General features: G+C 41.2%; 1 protein-coding gene across 5 annotated transcripts in view; it reads right to left on the minus strand.

Annotated features, from left to right (window-relative positions):
* TEX11 (testis expressed 11) overlaps positions 1–24,838 on the minus strand; it is a 212,543-nt gene that overhangs the window by 50,457 nt on the left and 137,248 nt on the right. For 4 of the 5 annotated variants that reach the window (XM_056809469.1, XM_056809471.1, XM_056809468.1 and 1 more), the window contains 6 exons: positions 21,723–21,758; positions 17,520–17,601; positions 16,756–16,834; positions 5,657–5,808; positions 3,860–3,945; positions 215–352 (listed from right to left, as the gene is read on the minus strand). In XM_056809469.1, coding sequence (XP_056665447.1) covers positions 215–352; positions 3,860–3,945; positions 5,657–5,808; positions 16,756–16,834; positions 17,520–17,601; positions 21,723–21,758 — 573 coding nt within the window. The remainder of the gene's footprint in view (positions 1–214; positions 353–3,859; positions 3,946–5,656; positions 5,809–16,755; positions 16,835–17,519; positions 17,602–21,722; positions 21,759–24,838) is intronic. The other variant, XM_056809470.1, reaches the window with a different exon arrangement.

Here is a 24,838-nt window from a genome sequence, read left to right on the forward strand (position 1 = left end):
GTTTCTCTTGTTCTAAAGGACCCCTTCAGCCTTGCACAAAGTTGAAGTTGAAGGCCTGGGTTAGCCCACACTATGCCACGCCTGGAGAACTGTCAAATAGCCAAGGTATCCTGGAGTCACCAACTGCCAAGAAGACACAAAGAATACTGCCCCTTGCCAGCCCTCCTCGACTGCCTATGTTCGCTGCCTCCCCAGAATAGAGAAACCAAAGGACCTTTTCCAGCTGCTTCAGATGAATGTAGCAGGAAGCACGATTCCTCTGCAGTTTGGCAAAGTCTGCATCCATCTGCCCAGATGGATAGAAATTCAGGGAATAGTTGTACCACTGCAAAGCCTCGAAGTAATTCTGCGCCTGAGGGTTAAGAAGAGACAACAGGCACACAAACGTAAGAGACAGGGAACATTTCTTCATGTTTTCTTTAATGATCTCCAGAAGCCAATCAAATTGCAATGCTAAAAATAACGGAGGTAAACTTTGGGGTTCTTTTCAGGTCACATGATATGTCACCAACCATGCCTGCCACTCCTTCAAGGGGGCCCAGTTTGAAGAGCTTTGAGGGCTCTGCTCAGCCCCGCCCCCTATGAAGATGAAGGCTGTGTCTTATCTGGGAAACATCCTCATGGCATCAGAAGAAAGGAATGGAAAGAATGGAAACAGCACTCCCAGTGGGCCCTCCTGAGATCACCTTGGTAGTGTCAATCACTAGTGAGAATGGGGAGGAAGACCTTGGGGAGGTTTGTTTCACCTCCTGCTCAGCAAACTCAATGTTGAGGGGACTGGACAAAGACAAACACATTAGTCTGCTCTCAGTGAAGTTTTGAACTGACCCAGACATTCTGGAAAAGAATTTGGAATTAAGAAGCAACGAGAATGCCCGAAACAAACCCTCATACATTTTGGCCCAGACAGTCCACTCTTGGGCATATCTTCTCCTCCTGAGGTCAAGGACAAAAAAGATGAGCTCCTTCGACGTTAAGATACATATCTAGAGCAGCACCTTTGTGGCAGTAAAAAACTGGAAACAAATCAGATGCCCAAGCATTAGGGGATGACTAAATAAATTGTGGTTGATGAATATAAAGGAGTATCACTATGCATTAAGAAACAATAAACATGAATCAGAAAAGCAGGGGAACACTTGTAAGGAAATTCTTAAGCTTTTTTGCCATGGATCCCTTGGGCATGAAGAAGCCTATGAGGGGCAGCTAGGTGGCTCAGTGGATAGAGATCGAGGCCTAAAGACGGGAGGTCCTGGTTTCAAATGTGACCTCAGATACTTCCTAGCTGTATGACCCTGGGCAAGTCACTTAACCCCAATAGCCTAGCCCTTCCCACTTTTCTATCTTGGAACAAATACATAGTGTTGATTCTAAGATGGGAGGTAAGAACTTAAAAAAAAGCAGTAGCGCCAGCCTATGGGCCTTTTCTCAGAAAAATGACTTACAAGACATAAAATACAAAAAAATCACAAAGAAAACCAACCATGTTGAAGTACAGGTTTTGAAATACTACCAAAAAAGTTTACAGACTCAAGGACAGGAACCCCTTCTGTAAACCATGACAGTAATAGGAGAAAGGGAAAGAAGTTCAGGGAAGCCATTGGGACTGAATGCTATGGCAATTATAACACCCAAGCTTGATCCCAAAGGCAAGAAAGATGACGATAGGGGGCAAAGGGTTATGAGTGCAGAGCCCTGAAGAAAATGGCCGACTTTTCAGAAATATGTGTTTTGCTCAACTGTTCTCCACTCTTTTTTATTCTTTATTGGAAGGGATGACTTTGGGAAGAGGAGGGAGAAAGGATACACTGGCAAATGGAGGTGATCTCAACTTAAAAAAGAGTGATACACACGTACTTGCAAAAGCAGTAAAGCGGAGAAAGGGAAGCAACATCCTGTAGGAGGGCTGGAGCTCGACCAGCTCAGTAGTAAGTGCTGCCCCGTTCCCTTCTGCCTGGTGTTCATAATCAGTTCATAGCTAGTCCCATATGTCCAAAATGGCATATCTTGGATAGACACTGAGGAGCAGCCAGAGAAGCCCCACAACAACTGCCATTGGTCATAAATTAGGCGAGGCCTGAATCAAGATTGTTCAAATCACCCCAAATGTAGCTTAGTGTAATGTAATATGTGCCAGCCTGGACTAGGAAGAGAGCAGCCAACCACGTGCCCTAGAGCCACAAGTCACAGAATCAAGTAAAAGCAGAGGTACAAGCTACACTGGACATCACCTGGTCCAAACCTGGCTCAGAAACAGAAGTCATCTCTACAAGCTCCTCAAGGAGGAGGCTTTCTGCCTCTGTTGGAAGACTGCCCATTCCACTCTGGGACAATTCTCCCTGTTAGGAAGCTTTCTTTATATGGACATTTACTAATCTACTGCTTTGGGAATTCTCCGCCTCACTTCTAGTTCTTCCCTCAGGGACCTAGCAGAATAAGTTCAATCCCTCTTCCATGGGAGAGCCTTTCAAATCTTTAGTAATGGCTATTATACCTCCTCAAATCTCTTCTGGCTGTGTCCCTAGTTCTTTCAAGAGTCACTTCAGGGGGCAGCTGGGTGGCTCAGTGCATTGAGATCCAGGCCTAGAGATGGGAGGTCCTGGGTTCCAATCTGGCCTCAGGCACTTCCTACCACTCTTCTGCCTTGGAACCAATACACAGTATTGATTCTAAGGTGGAAGGTGAGGGCTTAAAAAAATCACTTCACCTTCTCACTCTGCTTTCTCTGAATGGAATCCAGCTGGTCCACCTCTCCTAAGATGTGGTGCCCAGACCTGGACACAGGAGAGCACTGAAGGACGACCATGTCCCCTGTCATGGACCCTATCATTATGGTCATACCGTCCAAGATGGCATTAGCTTTTGTGGCCGCTATGTCATCCTGTGACCTCACATTGAGAGAATTACTACTCGAGGAGAATTAGCAGATGGAAAGAACCCTCACAGCTGGGAGAAGGCAGTATAGAGAAGGTAGCAGTTGCTAATGTGGAAATCAGATGGGAATGGATTCCAGGAATCTTGGATGGCCTGACAGTACTGGGGAAGATATTCAGCCTCTAGAAAGGGATCATGGAGGAGGGGTCATGGGGAACAGCACAGCAGCTGTCCTCAAGTATCTGAAGGGCTAGCACACACAGGAGAGACAAGGCTCATTCAGCTTGGCTGCAGAGGACAGAAGTCAGAGCAATCAGTAGAAGCAACGGAGGTGGTCTTTGGTCTGGCATAATGGGAAACTTCTCAACAATTCAGAGTGGTTACCAAGTGGCATGGGCTGCCTCAGGGGAAAGACACCAAGCAGAGACTGAGGCTGACTTCTCAGGAGTGCTATCCGAAGGCATTCTTGTTTAGATACCATCTGAGATTCCATCTGAATCTGAGATCTGTCAGGGGGTTAGGGGAGGGATCTGGGAAGGCTCCAAGAAGAAAGGACAGGTAAGCTTGGGCCTTAAAAGAAAGCATTTCAGCAAATAGAAGTGTGAGGGTGAATCCATCTGAGGCAAGAGGTATGGACAGACAGCATGTACAAAAGGAGAGATGGGATGAATGAGTGGTCAAGTGGTCCAGGTAGGCTGGAATTTATAATCCATGAAAGAGAAGAGTGGGAAATGAGGCTGGAGAAGTGGGTCACCCATCTAGAGTCTGGACTCTATTGGGCATACAAGGAGAGGGGAGGGTCACTAAGGGCTTTTGATTTGATGATTAAGAAGATTAGGGTACTCTGGTGGCTTGTGAAGAAATGGAGAGGGAAGAGGTTCTGGGGACAGAGACCATCTAGCACAATTCAAGTTAGGACTAGCTTGTCTGACTTGAGGAAAAAGAAAGGGAGGAGTAATATAATAAAGAATGGAGATTTCCAAACCTCAAAATTTTGGGCAGCTCGGTCCCAAAGGATGGTGTGCAGCCAGCTTAGGATTTGTGGGGGCAGCTCTTTTCCTGCATGATGAGCTGGAAAAAAAAAAAGCCAAAATGGTCATAAACAGAAATCTACAGCTTTCATGACAATCAATTGTGTCAACTCTATAGACTATAATAGTCGAGCAGAGATTGAAAACAAGCACATGCAGACTGACTATCAAAATCATGGAATATAATCAGAATCTGTGAGCTAACACCTCCAGCAACCGGTGACCGTTTGCCTTCCATCAGTCTCTTTTAACCCATTTTCAAGGCTCCAAATCTGATCATTTCCTGGCAAGGTAATTGTGTTACAAATAAGCCAACAGCAATGCCAGAAATCATTAATAAGAAAGGGCATTTCTAGCATAAGTACTAAGGAGAGCAGGCCAATTATGCCTCCGAGCACTTGCCAAGTGCTTTAAGACCAGGTTTCCACATGAGCTTTATCAGTTTAAACCCCATGACTCACAGACAAGTAGGTGTGGTCTAGAAGTTTACAAGGTTCAAAGACATTAGCCTGTTAAGGAACCATTGACACCATAAGAGCATGCTAGCTCAAGGCAGAATTTGATACAGACACACGCTCTGTCCTCTCCTTCTGCCCTTTTGAAAAAAGTGAGCCCAAGTCCGGAGACAGCCCGCATCCTAGGCCAGACTCGGAGCATGCCTCTGGCCCTGGGTGTAGTTGGTCAGAACAACTCAGCCAGGAGTCAGAAGCAACCTATAACAAATGTTCCCATCCCAAGAGACAAAGACAAAAGAAGAGACAGGATGGGATGGGGTAGGGAAGGGTACAGAGACCGAAGTCATAAAACCCGGGTTCGATTTAGCCACTCAGGCCAAGAAATGAGCATGCTTGCTATCCTCGCCACATGGCACAAGCTAGTGGACAGAGCACAGGCTTTAGAGTGACTGCTCATAATGTCTTCACCTCTAAGGATGAGGACAAAAATATTTGTGCTACTCAACCTCCACTGGAGAAATGAGAAGATTAAATGAGATAGTAAATGGGAAAGCATTTTGAAAATGGCACAGCACCACAGGGATGCAAGGTAGCCCATAAAACTGTGTGATTCATTTGCACAGCCAGCCTTTAAGAACCAAAACTTAAAAGAAAAAAAGTTAGGCAACTAACTGGACAGAAACCTTTCTAAAATGTCCTGCCTGCTTCCCTGCCTTCTTAAGCAGTATGCAAAATGAAATGTAGCCGTTAGGGAACGGGGTCTAGGATCATCGTCATGAAGAGGTACCATTTGCCTCGTCCCTAAATGGCCCAGTTTGGGATTTTTTTGTCCTTTTGCTAGTTTTCTGCCTGACATTACTGTGCCGGTCAGTAGCCGTCCCTCTCCCCCTTCTAATTGGCTATCTCTAAACAGCCAGTGACTTTGGAAACTGCCTAACCAAGTTTATTAGTAATCAATGCAAAGTACAGAAATGTAAAGGAAGCTCTGAGTAGGAGCCTGAAAGGCTCTCCAGTAAGTAAAATACAGAGGCTTTACTTAATGAGTGGCCTGGGTGACAACAATGGTGGCTGCTCAGAGGCCTTTTTTGCTTTCTTCTTGCCTCTTGGCAGCCTGACACTACCCGGATGGCTAAGTTCTGGATAGCTGAGCTGCAGCCATCAGAGAAAGGACAAAGCAAAAGGGGAGAAAAAGGAAAACAAAGCCCTGCCTTATCTACTGTCATCTTCTGCTATTTTCCACCACCTCCATCTTAGTAGTCTATGCAGATGTCCATTTTTGAGAAACCAATTACAGACCTGTAAGGATGTCCTCAACCTTCTTCTTGGCCAGCTGATCCTCCTTCCTTTGTAAGAGGAGCTTGACGTGGAGCAGAAAGCCCTTCCCAACATCTGCTGACGACTCAAAGCGGTCACAGACAGTCTTCAGAAAATCAAAGCCAACAGAATCTCTGGCAAGGAGACACATATGTAAGTAGGCTGGCCCCCAGGCCTAGCTTTCATTCCCCATTTCACTGTACCCATTGCACTGGCTCCCAAGTCCTAGATCAGAGAGCTTGAGACGTATGATACCCTTTTCTCAGAGAGAGCTGAGAAAAAGGGCAAAATGGATATTAAGAACAAAGGTCCAGAAGTTACCTGAATAGTGTTTGCCTTTATTCTATCTCTACCTACAACTTTAATGTCTCGTATTTAGACAAACAGGGGCTAGGGAATTAGTCTTGAGGTTGCTTGCTTCCTTTGAGCCCATCTCCTCTCAAAACATATACCTTATCCATCTGCCAAGATTAGATTCTAAGAAGAGCAGCCTAGGCCCACATCTTTCTCTCTATGTTCCTAAAGAACATTTGGCAAGCTCTTCACACTCAGTGGGTACTAAATATGAGAAAACTCTTCTTTGGCATTTTATGCAGCAGGAAGAGGGAAGCATGAAGGGAAGAAAAAGAATAAATGAATCAGTATCTGTTATACATTAGTACCAATAATTATCAATAAAACATTTCGTGAGTGCTGACCGAACTGCTTGTCACAGACTAGTTTTTAACTCAATAAAATTTGGAATAGCTTCTTCCTCGGTTTGAATCAAGACATCAGTTCATGAAGCACGCTGACATTTCTATAAGTGGTCAGCACTTAGGGCCATCTTACCCAGGGACCTCCTAAGGACTGCTATCTGGCAAGGGGTTTTCACATGAATTTGTGGGGGGGGGGATACTTGCACAAATGTATTTGAAAATAATTCATTTCCTTTGATATCTCTTGTGTTTTGTCTTTATGCATTTAAAAACATTCTTCTGAGAAACTAAACTCCTCAAAGGCTTCTTCACCAGACTGCCCAAAATGTTCAGGATACCAAAAAAAGTCAAACATCCCTGGACTAGACAGAGATTATACATCTCTAAAGAAGGAACTAAGTACTAAGCTTGCTCTTCTGACGTCTTTGCATATAAAAAAATGGTGATACAAAAAAAAATAAAAATAAATAGATAAAAATAAATGGTGATACGAACCAAATAATTCAGAAAAATCAATTAATAAACATTTATGAAGCACCTACTATGATGCCAGGCACTGTGCTAAATGTTGGGGATACAAAAAGAGGCAAAAACATAGCCCCTGCCCTCAAGGAGCTTAAAGGGGGTGGGGGGACACATGCAAACAAATCTAAATAAAGTGAGCTTTAGACAGGCCAAAAAGGAAATAACAAACAGAGGGAAGGCACTGGAATGAAGAGGGAATTTGAGTTGGGACTCCAAGGAAGGCAGGGAGATTAATTGTTAAAGCAGAGAAGGGAATCCAGGCATGGAGAATAGTTTGAGCAAATCCCCAGGACCAAGAGTGATGTATCTTGTTTGTGGAACAGTCAGGAGCCCAGTGTCACTGGATCAAAGATTAAAGGGTACAAGACCAAGAAGGTAGGAGGGAGTGGGTGAGATCAAACATTTTATATTTGATCCTGAAGGCAATAGAGAGCCAGCCACTGGAGTTTATTGAAGAAGGGGGGTTGGATTGCTGCTGACTAAATAGAGGATGAATTTGAGAGGAGAGAAACTTAGGGCAGGATATTTCAATAGTCCAGGTATGGTGTGAGGAAGGCCTGTACCTTGGCAGTGGCAGAAGAGAGGAAATATTCAAGAGAAGTAAAGGCAGCATCAACAGGCCTTGGAAATAGTTTGGCTATGTGGTATAAGAGATAGAGAGGAATCCAGGATGCCTCCTGGGGTGGAAGCCTGAGGGACTGGATAGTGTTGCTTTCAACAGTTATCGGGAGGGTTGAGGGAGAAAGACAATGAATTCCATTCTGGATGTAGTGAGTTTCAGATGTCTACTGGATATCCATCTCAAGATGTCTGAGAGGCAGCTGAAGATGTGAGAATGGAGGTCAACAGAGAGACCAGGGACAATCCTGAGGGACTTATGAGAAAGAACGTTCTCCACATCCAGAGAAAGAACTGTGGGAGTAGAAACCCAGAAGAAAAACAACTGCTGGATCACATGGGTCAACAGGGATAGGATTGGGGACGTAGACTCTAAACAATCACCCTGGTGCAAATGTTAATAATATGGAAATTGGTCTTGATCAATGACACATGTTAAACCCAGTGGACTTGCTCATTGGCTACAGGAGGGGGATGGGAGAAGGAGAAAAAACATGAATCATGTAACCATGGAAAATTACTCTAAGTTAAATAAATACATTTTTAAAAAAGAAAAGAAATAAAGAAAGGGAAGAGAGAGAGAGAGAGAGAGAGAGAGAGAGACAGACAGACAGACAGACACCAGGGCAGAAAAGGTAGAATTAAAAATCACCAGTGTGAAGATGGTCATTAAATACTTGGGAGCTGGTGAGATCACCAAGTGAAGTAGTGCAGAGGGAGAAAAGAAGAGGGCCCAGGACAGAATCCTGAGGGTGTGACACAAAGGAAGATCCAGCAAAGGAGACAAAAGGGGCAGTCATGAAGGTAAGAGAAGAACCAGGAGACAAGGGTGTCCTAAAAACCTAGAAAGAAGACTATTAAGGAGCAGAGAGTGATCAACAGTGTCAAAGGTAGCAGAGAGGTCAAGGAGAACGAGGACTTGAGAAAGGGCCATTGGATCTGGCACTGAAGAGATCATTAGCCACTTTAGAGAATTGAGGCAAAGAGTGATTTGCCTGGGGTCACACAGCTAGTCTGTGGTCAGATTTGAGTTTATGAAGATGAGTCTTCTTGATTCCAATTCCAGTGCTCTATACACTGTGCCACCTAGCTGCCATTCTGATATTAAACATCAAACAAAACAGGCAATTGCATAGGTAGAGTATGTGTGCAAAAACACACACACACAACTGCAACTCTATTATTATAGCTTGCTCTTCTTTTTAAGTATAAAAGTACTTAATCCATAGTCCTGATTTCCCATGGTTTTTTCTGGCCTTCCTTCTATTCTCTATTTTTTTTTTAAAGATGACTCCAAGAACCTCTTCCTTTTTAAATTCTCATAGGACAAATATTCCATTAAGTTATTTACCAAAATTTGTTCAACCATTCAGTAACTGATAGATGCCCCTTTAGCTTCAGGTTCTTTGCTAATACAAAAGAAGCTGCTATAAATACTTTTGAACCTCTGGGTCCTTTTCATCCTTCTTTGAAATATACAGAATATGATCTTACTGTCGATGTACATAGTTCAGTAACTTTGAAGAGATACTTCCAAACTATCTTCTAGAATGGTCTGGTTTGAAATCGGGCACTACAAAGCCTTCCTTCCCACTTGATTTTTAGTATTTCCCTTTATATTCTTGACCATTTTTGTCCCTCTGGATGAAATCTGCTCATTTCTCACTATTCGTGAACAATAAATATTTCTCAAACTATTTATGTCTGCCATCGTTTCTGGAAAGAGAGCTTTATACTTGCATTCACATAATTGTCATGAGTGCTTCTATAGATAGCCCACCTAAGTATTTTAATAAAATCTATGGTCATTTTTAATAGGATTTCTTTCTCTTTCTGCTGGATTTTGTTAGGAATGCTAATGATTTATGTGGATCTATTTTATATCCTGCATTTTGTTTAAAATTGTTGTTTTAATTACTTTTTAGCTGACTCTTTAGGGTTCTCTAGATAGACCACCATATCATCTATAAAAAGCAATTCTTTTGTTTCCACTTTGTCTATGTTTATTCCCTTGGTTTTTCTTGTCTTATTGCTATATCTAACATTTCTAGCACTGTTAAGCAGTAGCAGTGAAGATAGGCATACTTGCGTTAACCTGGTGTTATTGAAAAAGCCTTCATCCTTTCCCACTATATATGTTGGTTCTTGATTTTTTAAAATAAATAATACCATGCTAAGGAAGATTTTATTACCATATTTTCTATTGTTTCTTTTAAAAACAGAAACAGGTATTAAATTTTGCCAAAAGATTTTTCTGCATCTATTGATGCAATCATGTGGGTTTTATTGTTTCTGCTATTAATGTGGTCTATTATACTTTTAATTTTTCTCATGTTGAACTATCCCTGATACCTGGAGGAAATCCAACCTGGCATTGTGAATAATTTTTTTAATGTTGTTATAGCCTACTTGCAAATCTTTCATTTAACATTTTGCATCAATGTTCATTGGGGATATTCCTCTATAGATTTCCTTCTCTGCTTGGTCTCCCTAGTTCAAGTATGAAGACTATATTTCTATCAGAGATTATTTTCCTGATTTTTATAGTTTATATAATATTGGATTTGTTCTTTAAATGTTTTACAGAATTCACTTGTAAATCTATCTGGTCCTGTCTTGGAGTTTTGCTTTATTTTTTTCCTTGGAATTTATGATGGCTTATTCAATTTTCTCTCCTGAAATACCTACCTGGGTAGTTCATATTTAATATGCATTCATATACACTTCATCTATTATCACTTTTGTTGACCTAATTGAAAATAATTTCTGATAGTTCCCTTTATATCCTCTTCATCTGTTAATTGCTCTTCTACATTTTCATATTAGTTGGTTTTCCTCTCTTTTTAAAATCTTCTTACTTAACTTTCTATGTTTTTAGTTTCTTTTAGCTTCTAATTTCTTCTTTGATTTTCAGAATTTTGACTTTGGTGTTTAGTTGGGGAAGTGTTGCTCTGTTGCTTTTCTATTTTTTTAGTTGTATGTCAAATTCATAGATTTATTCTGTCTTTTGTTAATGAAAGCATTTGGAGGTATACATACTCTGCTAAGGACTGCTTACCTGAATTCTATGTGTTTTGATATGCCTCATGATTGTAATTTTCTTTGCTCTAGTGGAGCAATTCTTTAGGATCGAGTGATTTGGCCTTCTATTAAGTTCTCATTCTTTTTTTCACATAGCTTGTTCATAAAAGTGCAGGTTGGGGTTTTTAGTAATTGTATTCCTCGTCTTCTCATTTAATAGTCTTTTAATTTGGCATGGAATTTGATCTTTATTTTTACAGGTCAACAGTCTAATTACATAGATCTTTCAGAAAATACTCCTACATCAATAACTATTTAGTTCTCTTCTGTTACAATATATTCAATTTCAGTTTTTGTCTTGCTACTCCTTTGCTCCAGGACCTCTTGAAATATTAATGATACGTATGAATGCTGTTTGTTTGTAGACTGTAAGTCATTAAGCCTTTTATTTCAGATTCCTGAGCCATAGTTTCCAGTACCTTTTTGTCATCTCTCCCTGTAGTCACCTTTTCAATAAAGGCACAAAGTGTTCAAAGTACATGCTGATATACTTTTTCTGGGAGCAAGGAACTGGAAATTAAGTACTTATCTATGGATTGAGAAATGGCTATGCAAATGGTGATTTCTGAATGCGGTATAAGAAATTTTGACTGAAGAATCCAAGAAGCATGCAGAGCTAAATGTGAACTGATGCAGAATGAAGTAAAAAATACAGGCAGGAAAACTCTTCATAATGACAAGTAGTCCCTTTTATAATACCAAAGAACTGGATATGAAGGAATTGCCCATCAATTGGAAAATGGCTGAACAAGTTACAATATAGGAATGTAACGGAATATTAGTGTACAATAAGAAATCATGAAAGGGCCAGTTTCAAAGAAACCTTGGAAGACTTGCAGAAAGTGGTGCAGAGTGAAGTGAGCAAAACCAAGAGAATAATTTCTACAATAATAACATTATGATTGATTTAGCCATTCTGGAGGGCAATTTGGAATAGTGCCCAAATGGGCTATAAAAGAATGCATACCTTTCGATCCAGCAATACCCCTACTGGGTCTATATCCCAAAGAGATTTTAAAAATGGGAAGGGACCTGTTTATACAAAAATATTTATTATAGCTGTGCTTTTTGTGGTGGCAAAAAAAACATGGAAAATGAGAGGTTGTCCCTCGATTGGGGAATGACTGAACAAAACATGGTATATGATGGTGATGGAATATTATTGTGCTATAAAGAATGATGAACAGGCTGATTTCAGAAAGAGCTGGGAAGACCTCCATGAACTGATGCAGAGTGAAATAAGCAGAACCAGGGAACATTGTACACAGTAACTGAAACACTGTGGGATGATCAACTGTGATAGACTTTGCTACTAAGAGCAATAAAATGATCCAGGACAATTCTGAGGGACTTAAGAAAAAGAAAGCTATCCACCTCTGGAGAAAGAACCATTGAAGTAGAAATGCAGATCAAAACAAAACAAAAGCAATAATAACACTATGAACACCAGCAACTTAGACTTGAGAAATTGGATCAAAGCAGCCAACAATCTTAATTCTAGAGGATCCATGATGAAGCAAACTTCCCATCTTGACAGAGGGGATAGACTCAAGAAACAGAATGAGATCTGCATTTTTGGATATGGCCAATGCAGGAGCAACAAGCAATTTATTTTACTTGACTGCTTATAATTGTTACAAGGGTTTTGTATTTTTTATTGTTTTCCAATGGAAAAGGAAACTAGCAGAGAAAGAAACCAAATTATTTGTTCATTGAAAACTGTACATTAGAGGGAAAAGGGGAGGGAGAGAACATGAATCATGTAACCATGTAAAAATATTTAAAAATAAGGGGAAGTGGGGTGGCTCAGTGGATTGAGAGCCAGGCCTAGAGTCAGGAGATTCCAGGTTCAAATGTGACCTCAGTTACTTCCTATCTGGGTGACCCTGGGCAAGTCACTTCACTTCCATTGCCTAGCCCTGACCACTCTTCTGCCTTGGAACCAATACCTAGTATTGATTCTAAGATAGAAGGTAAGGGTTTAAAAATATTTTTTAATAAATTACTGTTTTTTTTGAAAACTATACATTAAAAAATAAACTATATATTAATTTTATTTTGGAGGGTCTAGTTGAATACTTTGTAGAATGTCTTCATCTTTTACAATGGATAAACTGCAAATATCATAAACAACTCAATAATAGATGGCCAAATGTCATATGAAATGACTTTTCTCGTTACTTTTGGATTCACAATAAAACCAATTCTGCCAGATCCTTTATTTCCCCTCTCCAAGAAGACCCAGGAGCCATCATTCCATTTAGCTGCAATTTCCTGTTGTCCTCTGATTAAATTTATTGCAAGAATGTCAGTCTTGATGTCATTTAGTCCCTACAGCAGTGTCCATTAAGTCACTGGGCAAGGATCTCACAGCTAAATGAATCTATACCTAAACAGGCTGTATTCTGGACCTCTTTTTTTTTCACTTCAAATATTATTTTATTTGGTCATTTCCAAACATTATTCATTGGAAACAAAGATCATTTTCTTTCCCTCTCCCCCCCACCCCCTTCCCACCACCTCTCCCACAGCCGATGCATGATTCCATTGGGTATATCGCATGTGTTCTTGGTTCGAACCCATTTCCATGTTGTTCGTGTTTGCATTAGAGTGTTCATTTAGTCTCTCCTCAGTCATATCCCCTCCACCCCTGTAGTCAAGCAGTTGCTTTTCCTCAGTGTTTTTACTCCCACAGTTTATCCTCTGCTTGTGGATAGTGTTTTTTAGATCCCTGCAGATTGTTCAGGGACATTGCATTGACCCTAATGGAGAAGTCCATTACATTCAACTATACCACAGTGTATTAGTCTCTGTGTACAATGTTCTCCTGGTTCTGCTCCTTTCGCTCTGCATCACTTCCTAGAGGTTGTTCCAGTCTCCATGGAATTCCTCCACTTTATTATTCCTTTGAGCGCAATAGTATTCCATCACCAACATATACCACAATTTGTTCAGCCATTCCCCAATTGATGGGCATCCCCTCATTTTCCAATTTTTGGCCACCACAAAGAGCGCAGCTGTGAATATTCTTGTACAAGTCTTTTTGTCCATTATCTCTTTGGGGTACAAACTCAGCAGTGCTATGGCTGGCTCAAAGGGCAGACAGTCTTTTATCACCCTTTGGGCATAGTTCCAAATTGTCCTCCAGAATGGCTGGATCAATTCACAACTTCACCAGCAATGAATTAGTGTCCCGACTTTGCCACATCCCCTCCAGCATTCATTACTTTCCTTTGCTGTCATGTTAGCCAATCTGCTAGGTGTGAGGTGATACCTCAGAGTTGCTTTGATTTGCATCTCTCTGATTATAAGAGATGTGGAGCACTTCTTCATGTGCTTATTAATAGTTTTGATTTCTTTGGCTGAGAACTGCCTGTTTGTATTCTGGACTTCTACCACAGCCCAGAAACCTCTTCACCCTCCAGCTCATTCCAGCCTTGGAACTGATCCATTTTCCCTCCCTGAGTTTCTTCAATTTGCAGCTAAAAGTCTCACTTTTTACAGAAAGCCTTTGCCAATCCCTCTCAATTCCAGGCCCCCCCCCATTGATTATTTCCAATTAATCCTGTTGAGAGTTTGTCTGTATTTAAATGCTTTGTGGACTTCTCCCCCATTAGAACGTGAACTCCTTGAGGGCAAGCACTGGCTTTTTATCTGTATTTGCATTCCTAGTGCTCAGCACAATGGCAGGCACATAGTACATCTGGGGCTGCTTCCATAAATGTTCATAAATTCCAATAAGCCCCCTCCACTCAGTAGAAGTTTTCCAGAGGAGCGCAGGGCATCTGAACATACTTGGCTTAGTAAGTCAGAACCCGGATCTACTGATGTCAGGCTGAACATTAAACAAATTTGGGTTCAAGTTCGCTCCCCATCAGCACAGCTCCAACACTTCAGTGAGGCCCCCGATGAATGCACTTCTCTTTGGCACCAGACCTGCCCCCCCACCAAGGGCCCGGGTTTGAGTCTGTGACATCCCTCAGTTCTGCTGGACAGGAAAAGAAATGGGCACCTTGCTCTACAATACCCAGGAGCACAAACTAATGGCTAACAGGACTGCCAAATAGCAGATCCTGCCAGAAATGGATCATGGGTAGCTAATTACAATTACAATGAGCCTAGTTGGGGATAGTCAGTGTTCACACACAAATAGGCATCTGCAGGAGCTTAACTTATTCTCCTAATTGGATTAAGCAGCCCCCTGACAGTTCTGTTCGCTGGCTGGTTTGTGTTCAGTTGAGCCCCTGTAATCTCGGGGATCCTTCGGGCCCCAGACAAGGCCAGGAACTGAAGGGACTGGAGCTGGATGGCCCCGGACATACACAAAACAACATCGCAAAGGAAAGAAGCTTTTCTGTGCTCTGTGGGGGCACACAGCAGAAACACCGGAGCCCCAGGAAGGGCTTACAAAGCTCATGCAGTGACCCTTGTCGCATGGCTGGGCACAGCCCGTTCCGAACCCCGGGGCTGAAAGAAACCAAGTGGGACCAGAGAAGCCTTCAAGAGATCGAAGAGAGCACAGCTAAGCTGGCTCTGGACCTTGGAGTCTTCAGGGACGTGCCTGCTGAAGACTAGGGAGCAAAAAGCAATTCCTCCGGGAGCCAGAGGTAGAGAGCTTCCACCTGGCCACCCGGGAGCGACTGGCAGGAGAGGAGGCACTTCTGTGGATGGAGCCTTGTGACCTCCACAGCAATAGCTCAGAGGTACTTGAAAAATGGACACTGTTCATTTAGTTTGGGGTTTAGGGAGGGCATTTACTGGATCTTCATAGTAGAAGCAGAGGAAGTCCTGCTAGGAGCTGAGAAGAGGACCCAGCTTGGAGCACCATCTAGTGGTTGCTGGTAGGACTGCAGCCTGGGAACCTCATTCCACCTTTAGAGGTCCAGGCCTTGGCCTGTTCCTTGCCAGCCTTTCCCTCCCTAGTGGCAAGGTAAAGTGGCTGATCGCTGAGGGAGGGCCATTCTCTGCTCGCGCAAAGGGAAAGCTGAGTCCGGGCCAGCTCAGCTTAGGCTAAAGAATCCCAAGGCCTAAACAAGAAGGCTGTGAGGTTGGGTCTACTGCACAACGCCCTTGACCATTCGAGCAATTCCTGGTACAGAATGTGCACTAGGTTAGGTGGTTTGCATAAGGCTACTCCAGGCAGTAGAGCCAAGATTTGCAAAACTGAAGACCCAGCACTGGCTGGGCAATATAGTAGCAATACTATTAACAGGGACAACTAGGTGGAGTAGTGGATAGAGCACTGGACTGGTCCTGGAATGGAGAGGACTTGGATTTCTTCCTGTGTTCCATTCTGGCCTCTGACACTTGCTAGCCACATGACCTCAGTCTGCCTCAGTTTCCTCAACTAGAAAATGAATCTACCTCTCAGGGCTATTATGAGGATGAAACAAGAATCAAGAATCTCTAAAGTACTTAAGCACAGTGTCTGATACAAAGTAGGTTCTTAATAAATGCTCCTCTTTCCTTCCCCAAGTCCCCATTTTACTAGGTGGTCAAACTTGTTATCTCATTGTTTTTATCTCAACTGGTTCTATTTTCCCACCTATTTTGAATTCTTCTTAACATTCTATCACAAAACTGCTTTTCCTTTCAACATTTGTAAGTGGCGGTGGGGTATGGCCCTTTGATGCCGCCAATGAACACGGGTGGAAATACGACTCCTCATAGGCAATCTTCCTTTGATCTCATAAACAGCAGAAAACAAAGCTCGGAGACCGAGTTCTGCTGCTGAAGCCTTTTCTCATAACCCTCAGCAAACAGCCATGACCCCATTAGCCATCACTCCACACTTGGAGAAGCTGGCTCTCCAAACTGATCATGGTGGCATGCACTACTCCCAAAACTGAGCTCAGGGACAGGGAGGCTCAGCATTGCAGGCTTCAGATGGTTTTTACCTTTTTTGACTTCTCCTGTCACTTTGGTCTTTGGTTGTTCATTGCATCATATCAAGTTTTCCCTTAGACTTGCACACATTCCATTGGCCAATGAGCAGAAAGAGAGTAAGGAGTGGAGCCTAACAAGCAAACGACCTCTTTTCTGCCCAGTGGCCTTCACAAACTGTTTTGTTAGTGCCAAACAGTGTGGCATTCTCTGGCGTGAATAGATACTTCATAATATAATTAGCATTTAGAGCAAGAAAAGTCAACGAGTCCATACCTTCCATGCTCCAGAAGCAACTTAGCAGTGCTCAAAAAGGAATCAAAAGGCACCTTGAAATCCAGCAGTTTCATGGTGGCTAAAGAGAAAGCAGCAGGAATTAGGTCAGTTTTGTTACTGAGGAAATAACAACTTGCAAACATCTTGTTTTATGTTTTAAACGGATTAATCAAAGATTCTTCTGGCAGGAAAGTACTAGCCCCAGTGGATAAGCTAAGACAGATACTGACTTCTCCCTCATCTGCTCTCAGAGCACACAGGACACAGAGCCTAATTTCTATGGAAAACTGGCTCTGCCTGCGTCCTGACCACCGGCTCCCTTTGTGCCTATAACTGTGCATGCATCCTACCTAGCAACAGCTTAAGAAATGGTTACTGAAGGAACAACTGCAGAGGATGGTTCCACTAAGAAGAGGCTCCACAATGATGTAAACTTCCCAATTGAGTATATCCTAGGAAGGCAGCTGTTCTTTGAGCCAACATAGGATTTGGGAAAATCCAGGCAGCTCTCCTTGCTTGCTAAATCCAAACACAAATGAGACTTACGATCACATCAGGTCACTATCAGTTGACCACATTTTAAATTTGCTTATTGCCACTCTCTCCTCTCCACCTCTTTCTTTTCTTCTGGCTGCTAGTTCTTCTTTTTCCCCTAAGGCAGGCCTCTCCTCCTCACCCCCCACCATCCCCTATTTCCCCATCCCCCAGCATCCAGTTTCTGTGATTGTTAAATGAGAAGATGCCAACACTGTATTGAAACAGACCTTCACAGAGTTCTTCATCTGACGCTTCCCATCTTAAAAGGATTCTGATCTTTAAGTATAATCCAGCTGGATGTAAATGCTCCTGTTTTAAACGAAGAAATGACAATGATATAGCATTACTCAGTTGGAACCCAAATGGCCATTTTTGTTCGTTGGCACCTTCTGCAGTCATGGCAGGACACCCCCTTTCTTTGCTCTTATACTGCCCCCACACTAGTGAAGGCTTCATCATGGACTAGCTGCTGGGGGTTCTGCCCACTTCAAGTCTCCAATCCATTCTCCATTCAGTCACTAAAGCAATGTTGCCAAAGTGCAGATTTGACCATGTCAACTCCCTATTCAATAAACGCCATCAGCTTTCTATTGTCTCCAGGAGCAAATAAAAAGGCTCTGGTTGGCATTCAAAGCACTTCATCACTCAGTCCCCTCTTACCTCCCCCCCGCCCCCGGCTCTTTACACGTTATTCCCTGACATGTACTAGGCCATGCAAAGACACTAGTCTTCTTAAAGTCTCAATTAGAATTCTACCTTCAACAGAAAGCTTTCTCCAATCCCTCTTATTCCCAGAGCCTTCCTTCTGTTCATTATTTCCTATTTATCCTGCCTGTGGTTTGTTTCTACCTATTTGTTTGCTTGTCGCCTCCCCCATATTAAAATTGTGAGCTCCTCGAGGACAGGGACTCTCTTTGGCTCTTTGTGTATTCCCGTGCTTAGCCGAGCGCCTAGCATGTAGAAGGTGCTTAATTAATGCTTGCTCACTGACAGGATCATTCCTAATCAAAAGTCAATCCAAATTTTTAAAAGTCCATATGAGAAAATCCAGTGTCTTTCCAAAGACATTCCCTGATATTTTATTCAACTTTATTCACTGTTCCAACTTTAAATAATCCAAGAAAGAGAACAGGTACATTGGAAACATTTCTACTAAGGATTATGGCAGAAATCCAGGGTCAAACCGTGTGAAACTTCTCCATTAGCTAACAGTCCTTAGAAGCAGAATTTTATGTCAATTATTCCATGGCTTCCTCTTATAATTTATAAACAAAATATAAATCTGACCTAATATAGTATTGTGCACATAGTAGGCACTGGCCAAATGTTTGCAAACTTTGAAATTTGAACAGAGCACACATTTTCCTTTTTCTAGGTGAGATCAGATCCTGTGAGGGGCTCTTTTCATGGCAAACATGATTTCTTCCTCCTGAATCACTACCTTGTTGTGCCAGAGGGGCTTGAGTGGCTCAACAAAACTATGAGCTGTGCTGTGAAGGTTTACCCACCATTAACAGGTCATAGTGAAGAGATCTGAAAAAAGGTGATCCAGGTGGTGGAGCCAAGACAGCACAGTAAAGGCAGGAGCTCGACTGAGCTCTCCCAAATTCTCCTCTAAACAACTTTAAAAGAACGCCTCAAAATGAACTCTCAAGTGCCAGAATCAACCGAAGGGTAGAATGGGACAATTTTCTTTCCCAAGACATCTTAGAAAGTCAGCTGGAAAGGTCTGTCTCACTGGGATGAGAGTGGCGTTCAGGCAAGCCAGCAGAAATACCTTTCCTCAGGAAGGAGTCCTACCAAATTTCATTTAGGGCACAAATCGGGCACTGATACCTAAATTAGGAAATGCAAAAACAGAGAAAGAAAACTACAAACCGATTTCTCTAATGAACACTAATGCAAAGACTTTTAATAAAATATTAGCAGGGAGATTATTGCAATATATCATAAGGATTAAATAATATGACCAGGTGGCATTCATACCAGGAATTTAGGGCTGATTCAATAGTAGGAAAACTATCATCATAATTGATAATATCAATAGCAAAAGCAACAGAAACCATGATTATCTCAACACGTGAAGAAAAGGTTTTTTGACAAATACAATTCCCATTCCTATCAAGAAACACTAGAGAACACAAGAATAAGTAGAACTTTCCTTACAATGATAAGTAGCATCTATCTAAAAGCCATATGCAAGCATTATCTGAAACGGGAATAAACCACAAGCCTTCCCAACAAGATTAGGTGATCATTATCCCTGTTATTCAGTATTATACTAGAAATGCTAGCTATAGCAATAAAAGAAGAAACAGAAGGAATTCAAATATGCAGTGAGGAAACAAAACTATCACTCTTTGCAGATAATATAATGGTACACCGAGAGAATCTACTCTAAAACCAATTGAAATAATTGACAACTTTAGGAAAGTTGCAGGATAAAAAATAGACCCATATAAATCATCAGCATTTCTATATATTGCCAACATAGTCTAGCAGAAAGAGGTAGAAAAAAGAAATTTCATTAAAAAAACTATTGACAATATAAAACACTGGAGGTCTACCTGCTAAGACAAACCCAGAAACTATAGGAACACAATTACAAAACATGTTCCTTTTTCTTTGAAACCTTTACCTTCTGTCTTTAGAATCAACACTATGTATTGATTTCAAAGCAGACAAGTGGTAAGGACTAGGCAACTGGGGTTAAGTGACTCATGCAGGGTCACACAAGTAAGTAGAGTCTACAGCCACATTTGAACACAGAACCTCCCATTTCTAGGGCTGTCTCTCTATCCACTGAGCCACTTAGCAGCCCCTACAAAAAACTTTTGACACAATAGTATCAAATCTAAACAAATGGTGAAATGGTAACTGCTCATGGGTAGGCCATACAAATATAATAAAAATGACAATTCTACCTAAGTTAATATACTTATTCAGTTCTATCCCAAAGTATCAAAAATTATTACCCAGAGCTAGAAAAATAATAAAAATTCACCTGGAAGAACAAAAGGTCAAGAATATCAAAGGAATTGGTGAAAAAAAAATGTGAAGGGAGATAGTCTAACAGTACCAGGTCTCAAACCTTATTACAAAGCACTAATTATCGAAACAATCTGGCACTGGTTAAGAAATAAAGTAGAGGATCAATAGAATGGATTAGATACACAATATACAATAGTAAATGATCATAGTAATGTGGGTTTTTTTTAAACATTATTTTATTTGGTCGTTTTCATACATTATTCACTGGAAACAAAGATCATTTTCTTTTCCTCCCATCCCCCCCCCCCGCCTTTCCCTCTCCCATAGCCGACGCATGATTCCACTGGTTATCACATGTGTTCTTGACTCGAACAATGTGGGTTTTTTTTAACCCCTCACTTTCTGTCTTGGAATCAATACTGTGTATTGGTTCCAAGGCAGAAGAGTGGTAAGGGCTAGTCAAGTGACTTGCCCAGGGTCACCCAGCTGGGAAGTATCTGAATTCATATTTGAACCCAGGACTTCCCATCTGTAGGCCAGCTCTCAATCCATGGAGTTACCCAGCTGCCCCCAGTAATGTGGGGTTTTTAATTAATATTCAATAACTAAGTATTATATTTTATAAAGTTTTATTAATAACAATTAAAATAAAAGAACTAGCTAAAAAAGGTGCTAACCCAGCCCACTTGTGAAAGAAGAGAGCAAGAGGGAAGAGCTACAGAACTTATAAAACAATAATGTGATCATGCAAACACGGAGGCACAGGAGAGATTAAAGGGAATTTTGGGAAATACTAAGGGACTTTTGGGGGATGAAGTCAAAAGGTTCAAAATCTCCATTTATACATACCCCCTATGATCCTTTAGGATACCAGTCTCCCCAATGGATCATAGAAACATAATCAACTTTAAAATTGCAATAATTTGTGGATAAAAGGAAAAGAACAAAATCAATGATTGCTAGGTTGACAAAAAATCTGGGGGCAGTCCCCTTTGGCAAAAGAGTGTATCCATTCAAAACAAAAGCATTTCAACTCCCCCATAGTTCAATTCACATCACAAAGTTTTTACTCGATCTTCAGGTGCAGCATGTGGCCTCTGCAGGCATCTTCATGGTGCCTTCTGGATTCTGGAAGGTAGCAAGTTTCTTATCCTAAAATTGCTCATATTCAAATAAAAGTTCACAATAACATAGTTCCCCCTGAGGTGGATAATAACAAACACAGGGATCACTCAGGGATGCATGGCTGAGTTATGAGGTATGTGAGTCAATTGACAAAAAAAAATCAAAAATATCAAAAAATCTAAATAAAAGAAAAATAGCTTGTATATAAAATATCAAAGTCTTACTCTAGAAAATCTAAGTAAAGGAAAAACAAACCTATAACAGTTCCTTGAATTAGGGCCCAATTAAAATGATTTAAGAAATTATACACTTACCCAATCAGTAGCTAGGACTACAAAAAGTTTGCCACACTATGAAAGAAAGAAAAGGGACTAGATTATAGGAGCCAGAATGGTAGCCGAAGTGAGGCCCTTGTTAGGGTTCAGAGGAAGTCCTGCCTCTAACATATGACAAAACAGCCGCAACCTCGAACCCCAAACAATTTCAAGTCCTCTTCTCTTGGCTCAAAATTACATCAATCCCACTGGGATTTGGTCTCTTTGACCTTGTGCTCAATAGGCACTATGCAGGTAGTTTTGTGCTTCTTTAGCACTATACAGTGACTCTTTTTGTATTCCCTTCTTCTAGAATCAGACAGAATCATTCAGCAAAGTCCCATAATTTTTAAACAATCAATAGCATCATTTTTATACTCTAAAGCTTTTTGGGTATGCATTGACATTCGGGCAAATGTATTTTAAATTTATATTACTGAAAAATCAAAAAAGCTAAAGAAAAATCTTCTCAATACTGGTTGACATGTGCTTCAAATACAAAAAGGAGAGAAAAATGAAAACTCAAATACTATATTGCACATGCAAGGAAAAACAATAATAAAAATGTTTTAAAAATAAAAAATATATAGCCCACAATCAATGACACACTGTGTCAGTCAAGAAGAGGTATAATACAAAGTTTTCTCACCAAAATAAATGAGAACCATTTTCTTTTAAACTTGGCTTATGAACCACTGTATGAATGCAAATGCTTTTCAGAATAAAACAGTAATACAGTAGTACAGTAGATAATGCACATTCAAAGAAGTTTTATTAATAACGACTCAAGTAAAAGAACTGGCTAAAAAAGATGCTAACCCAGTCCATTTGCAAAAGAAGAGAGCAAGAGGGAGGAGCTACAGAATTTATAAAACGATAACATGATCATGCAAATGTGGAGGCACAGGAGAAATTAAAGGGAATTTTGGGAAATACTAAGGGACTTCTGGGGGATGAAGTCCAAAAGTTCAAAATCTCCATTTATACAGTAATCTGCTGTTTGATAAACCCAAAGATCCCAGCTTTGGGGACAAAAACTGCTGGAAAATCTGGAAAACAATATGGCATAAACAGGTGCAATAGGTCAACATCTCACATCATATGCCAAGCGAAGGTCAAATTGGTACATGTTTTAGACATAAAGGGTGACACCATAAGCAAATTATGGGTGCATGGAATAGTTTACTTGCCATTCCCTTATGAATAAGGGAAGAATTTTGACCAAATAAGAGGTAGAAAGCATTACAAGATGTAAAATGTATAATTTTGATTACGTTAAATTAAAAAGGTTTTCCCCAAACAAAACCAATGTAACTAAGATGAGAGGGAAAACAGAAAGCGAGGGGGGGGGGGAATTTACAGCAAATGTCTCTGACAAAGGTCTCATTTCTCGAATATATAAAGAACTAAGTAAAATATTTAAGAATATGAGACAAAAACAATTCAGCTCCTGCCCTCCAGGGCATTCCACGGAGAGTAGACTTTATACTGTTAACCAATTCTTTCTTCCTGAAACCATCTATTCCCTCAGTCTCTGGGAGCTCTTCTTCCCTTTAGATCATTCCTTCTTTTATTTCCTCTTCTAGCCCTTCTTCCTCTAGCTGATCCTTAAATGTGAACAATCTCTATGCCCTTCTCTCTCTACCCAGTCTTCCTCCATGATTTCATCCATTCATGTAGCTTCAACCATCAACTCAATGCCAATGGCTCCCAGGTCTCCAGTTCTACCCTCTTCCCCTGAGGACCAATTTCCCATCTCCAGCTGCTTATTGGAAATCACACCTGGAGAAACTGAAATTACTCTCATTCATTCATGGAAGACTACTTTTATCTTCTGCTTTCACCTCAAGCTTGTCACTTTCATCCCTTTCTGATTTCTTATTCCTGTCACTGTTCACCCCCCAGTTCAACATCTAAGTCTTTTTTGAATCCTCCCACATCCAGTCACTAAGTCCCAGAGAGAATCTTTTTTATAATCCCTTTCCAATTCATCCCTTCCAAAACAAAGCCCAAAGTGGCAGAATTTCCAAGAGGTTTCTATTTGAAATATGGACTTCCCAAAGGGAACAAAACAAGAGTATCTTATTTTCTTGGTGGTTCGTGATTTGGCCCCTTGTTTGCATGCTTGTTTGACTGTTCTGTTGATGGTTATTTATTTACTATGGCTACTGTCCTCACTCAAGCCATCACCTCCCACCTTTGCACTGTCTATCTCCCCATGAGTCTCTTTGTTTCTCACTGTCTCACCACTTCAATATATTTCACTGATTCATCTTCTTAAGGCATCACTTTCATGAAAAGGAAAAAAAAACCTTCAATGCCTTGCTATTGCACACAGAAGCAAGTCCAGAATCCTTAACCTAGCATTCAAGGCCTTCTTCCACTATCATCTCAACATAAGCTGTCCCCTACATTCCTTTGGGCCTTGCCACTTCTGTACTTTCTCCACCTAAAATACTCTCCCTCCCCCCCCCTCAATCTTCCCCAAGATACACATATCCTTTGAAGCTCAGCTCAGGGAGTTGGACTGATAGTCTGAGAACCTGGGTTCAAATATGGGTTCTGCAAGTCACCCTCTTTCTGATAGTCTCCTTTTTAGCCAAATGCCTAAATCTGTGACCCTATAATCCCAAATGCCACCTCCTCTATGCAGCCCTTCTGAATTTCTGCAGCCCTTGCTCTCTATGTTATTCAATATTTAATGCTATCCTTGTGTTTGTTAGTTACAAGTTTAATCGTGTCTCTGTCCTCCCCCCAGCTACATTCTAGGGTCCTCACAGGCAGGAATCATATCTTCTGCTTTCTCTTATAGTCCTCCTAATATTCTAGAAATAGAAAGTACTCTGGGAATAATCAACAAAGGAATGGATCCTTAAAAGACGGGGTAGACAAAGGAATGAGGTGCCCATATACATGGCATGATGGAAAGAGCACTAGACTTTTAGAGTTTAGAGACTCTTGCTTCTAACAACACTCACTGACTGTGTGACCCTACATAACTCATGTAGGTGTGCGCCTTTGTTTCCTCGTCTGTAAGAATGAGCCCATGGATAGCTGCAGTACCCTGCTTGCCAGCAGGAGCTCAGTAAAGACAGTGTTTCCTCCACACTTGTTAG

This window comes from Monodelphis domestica, chromosome X, assembly GCF_027887165.1.
Source record: "Monodelphis domestica isolate mMonDom1 chromosome X, mMonDom1.pri, whole genome shotgun sequence".
Taxonomy (NCBI): Eukaryota; Metazoa; Chordata; class Mammalia; order Didelphimorphia; family Didelphidae; genus Monodelphis; species Monodelphis domestica.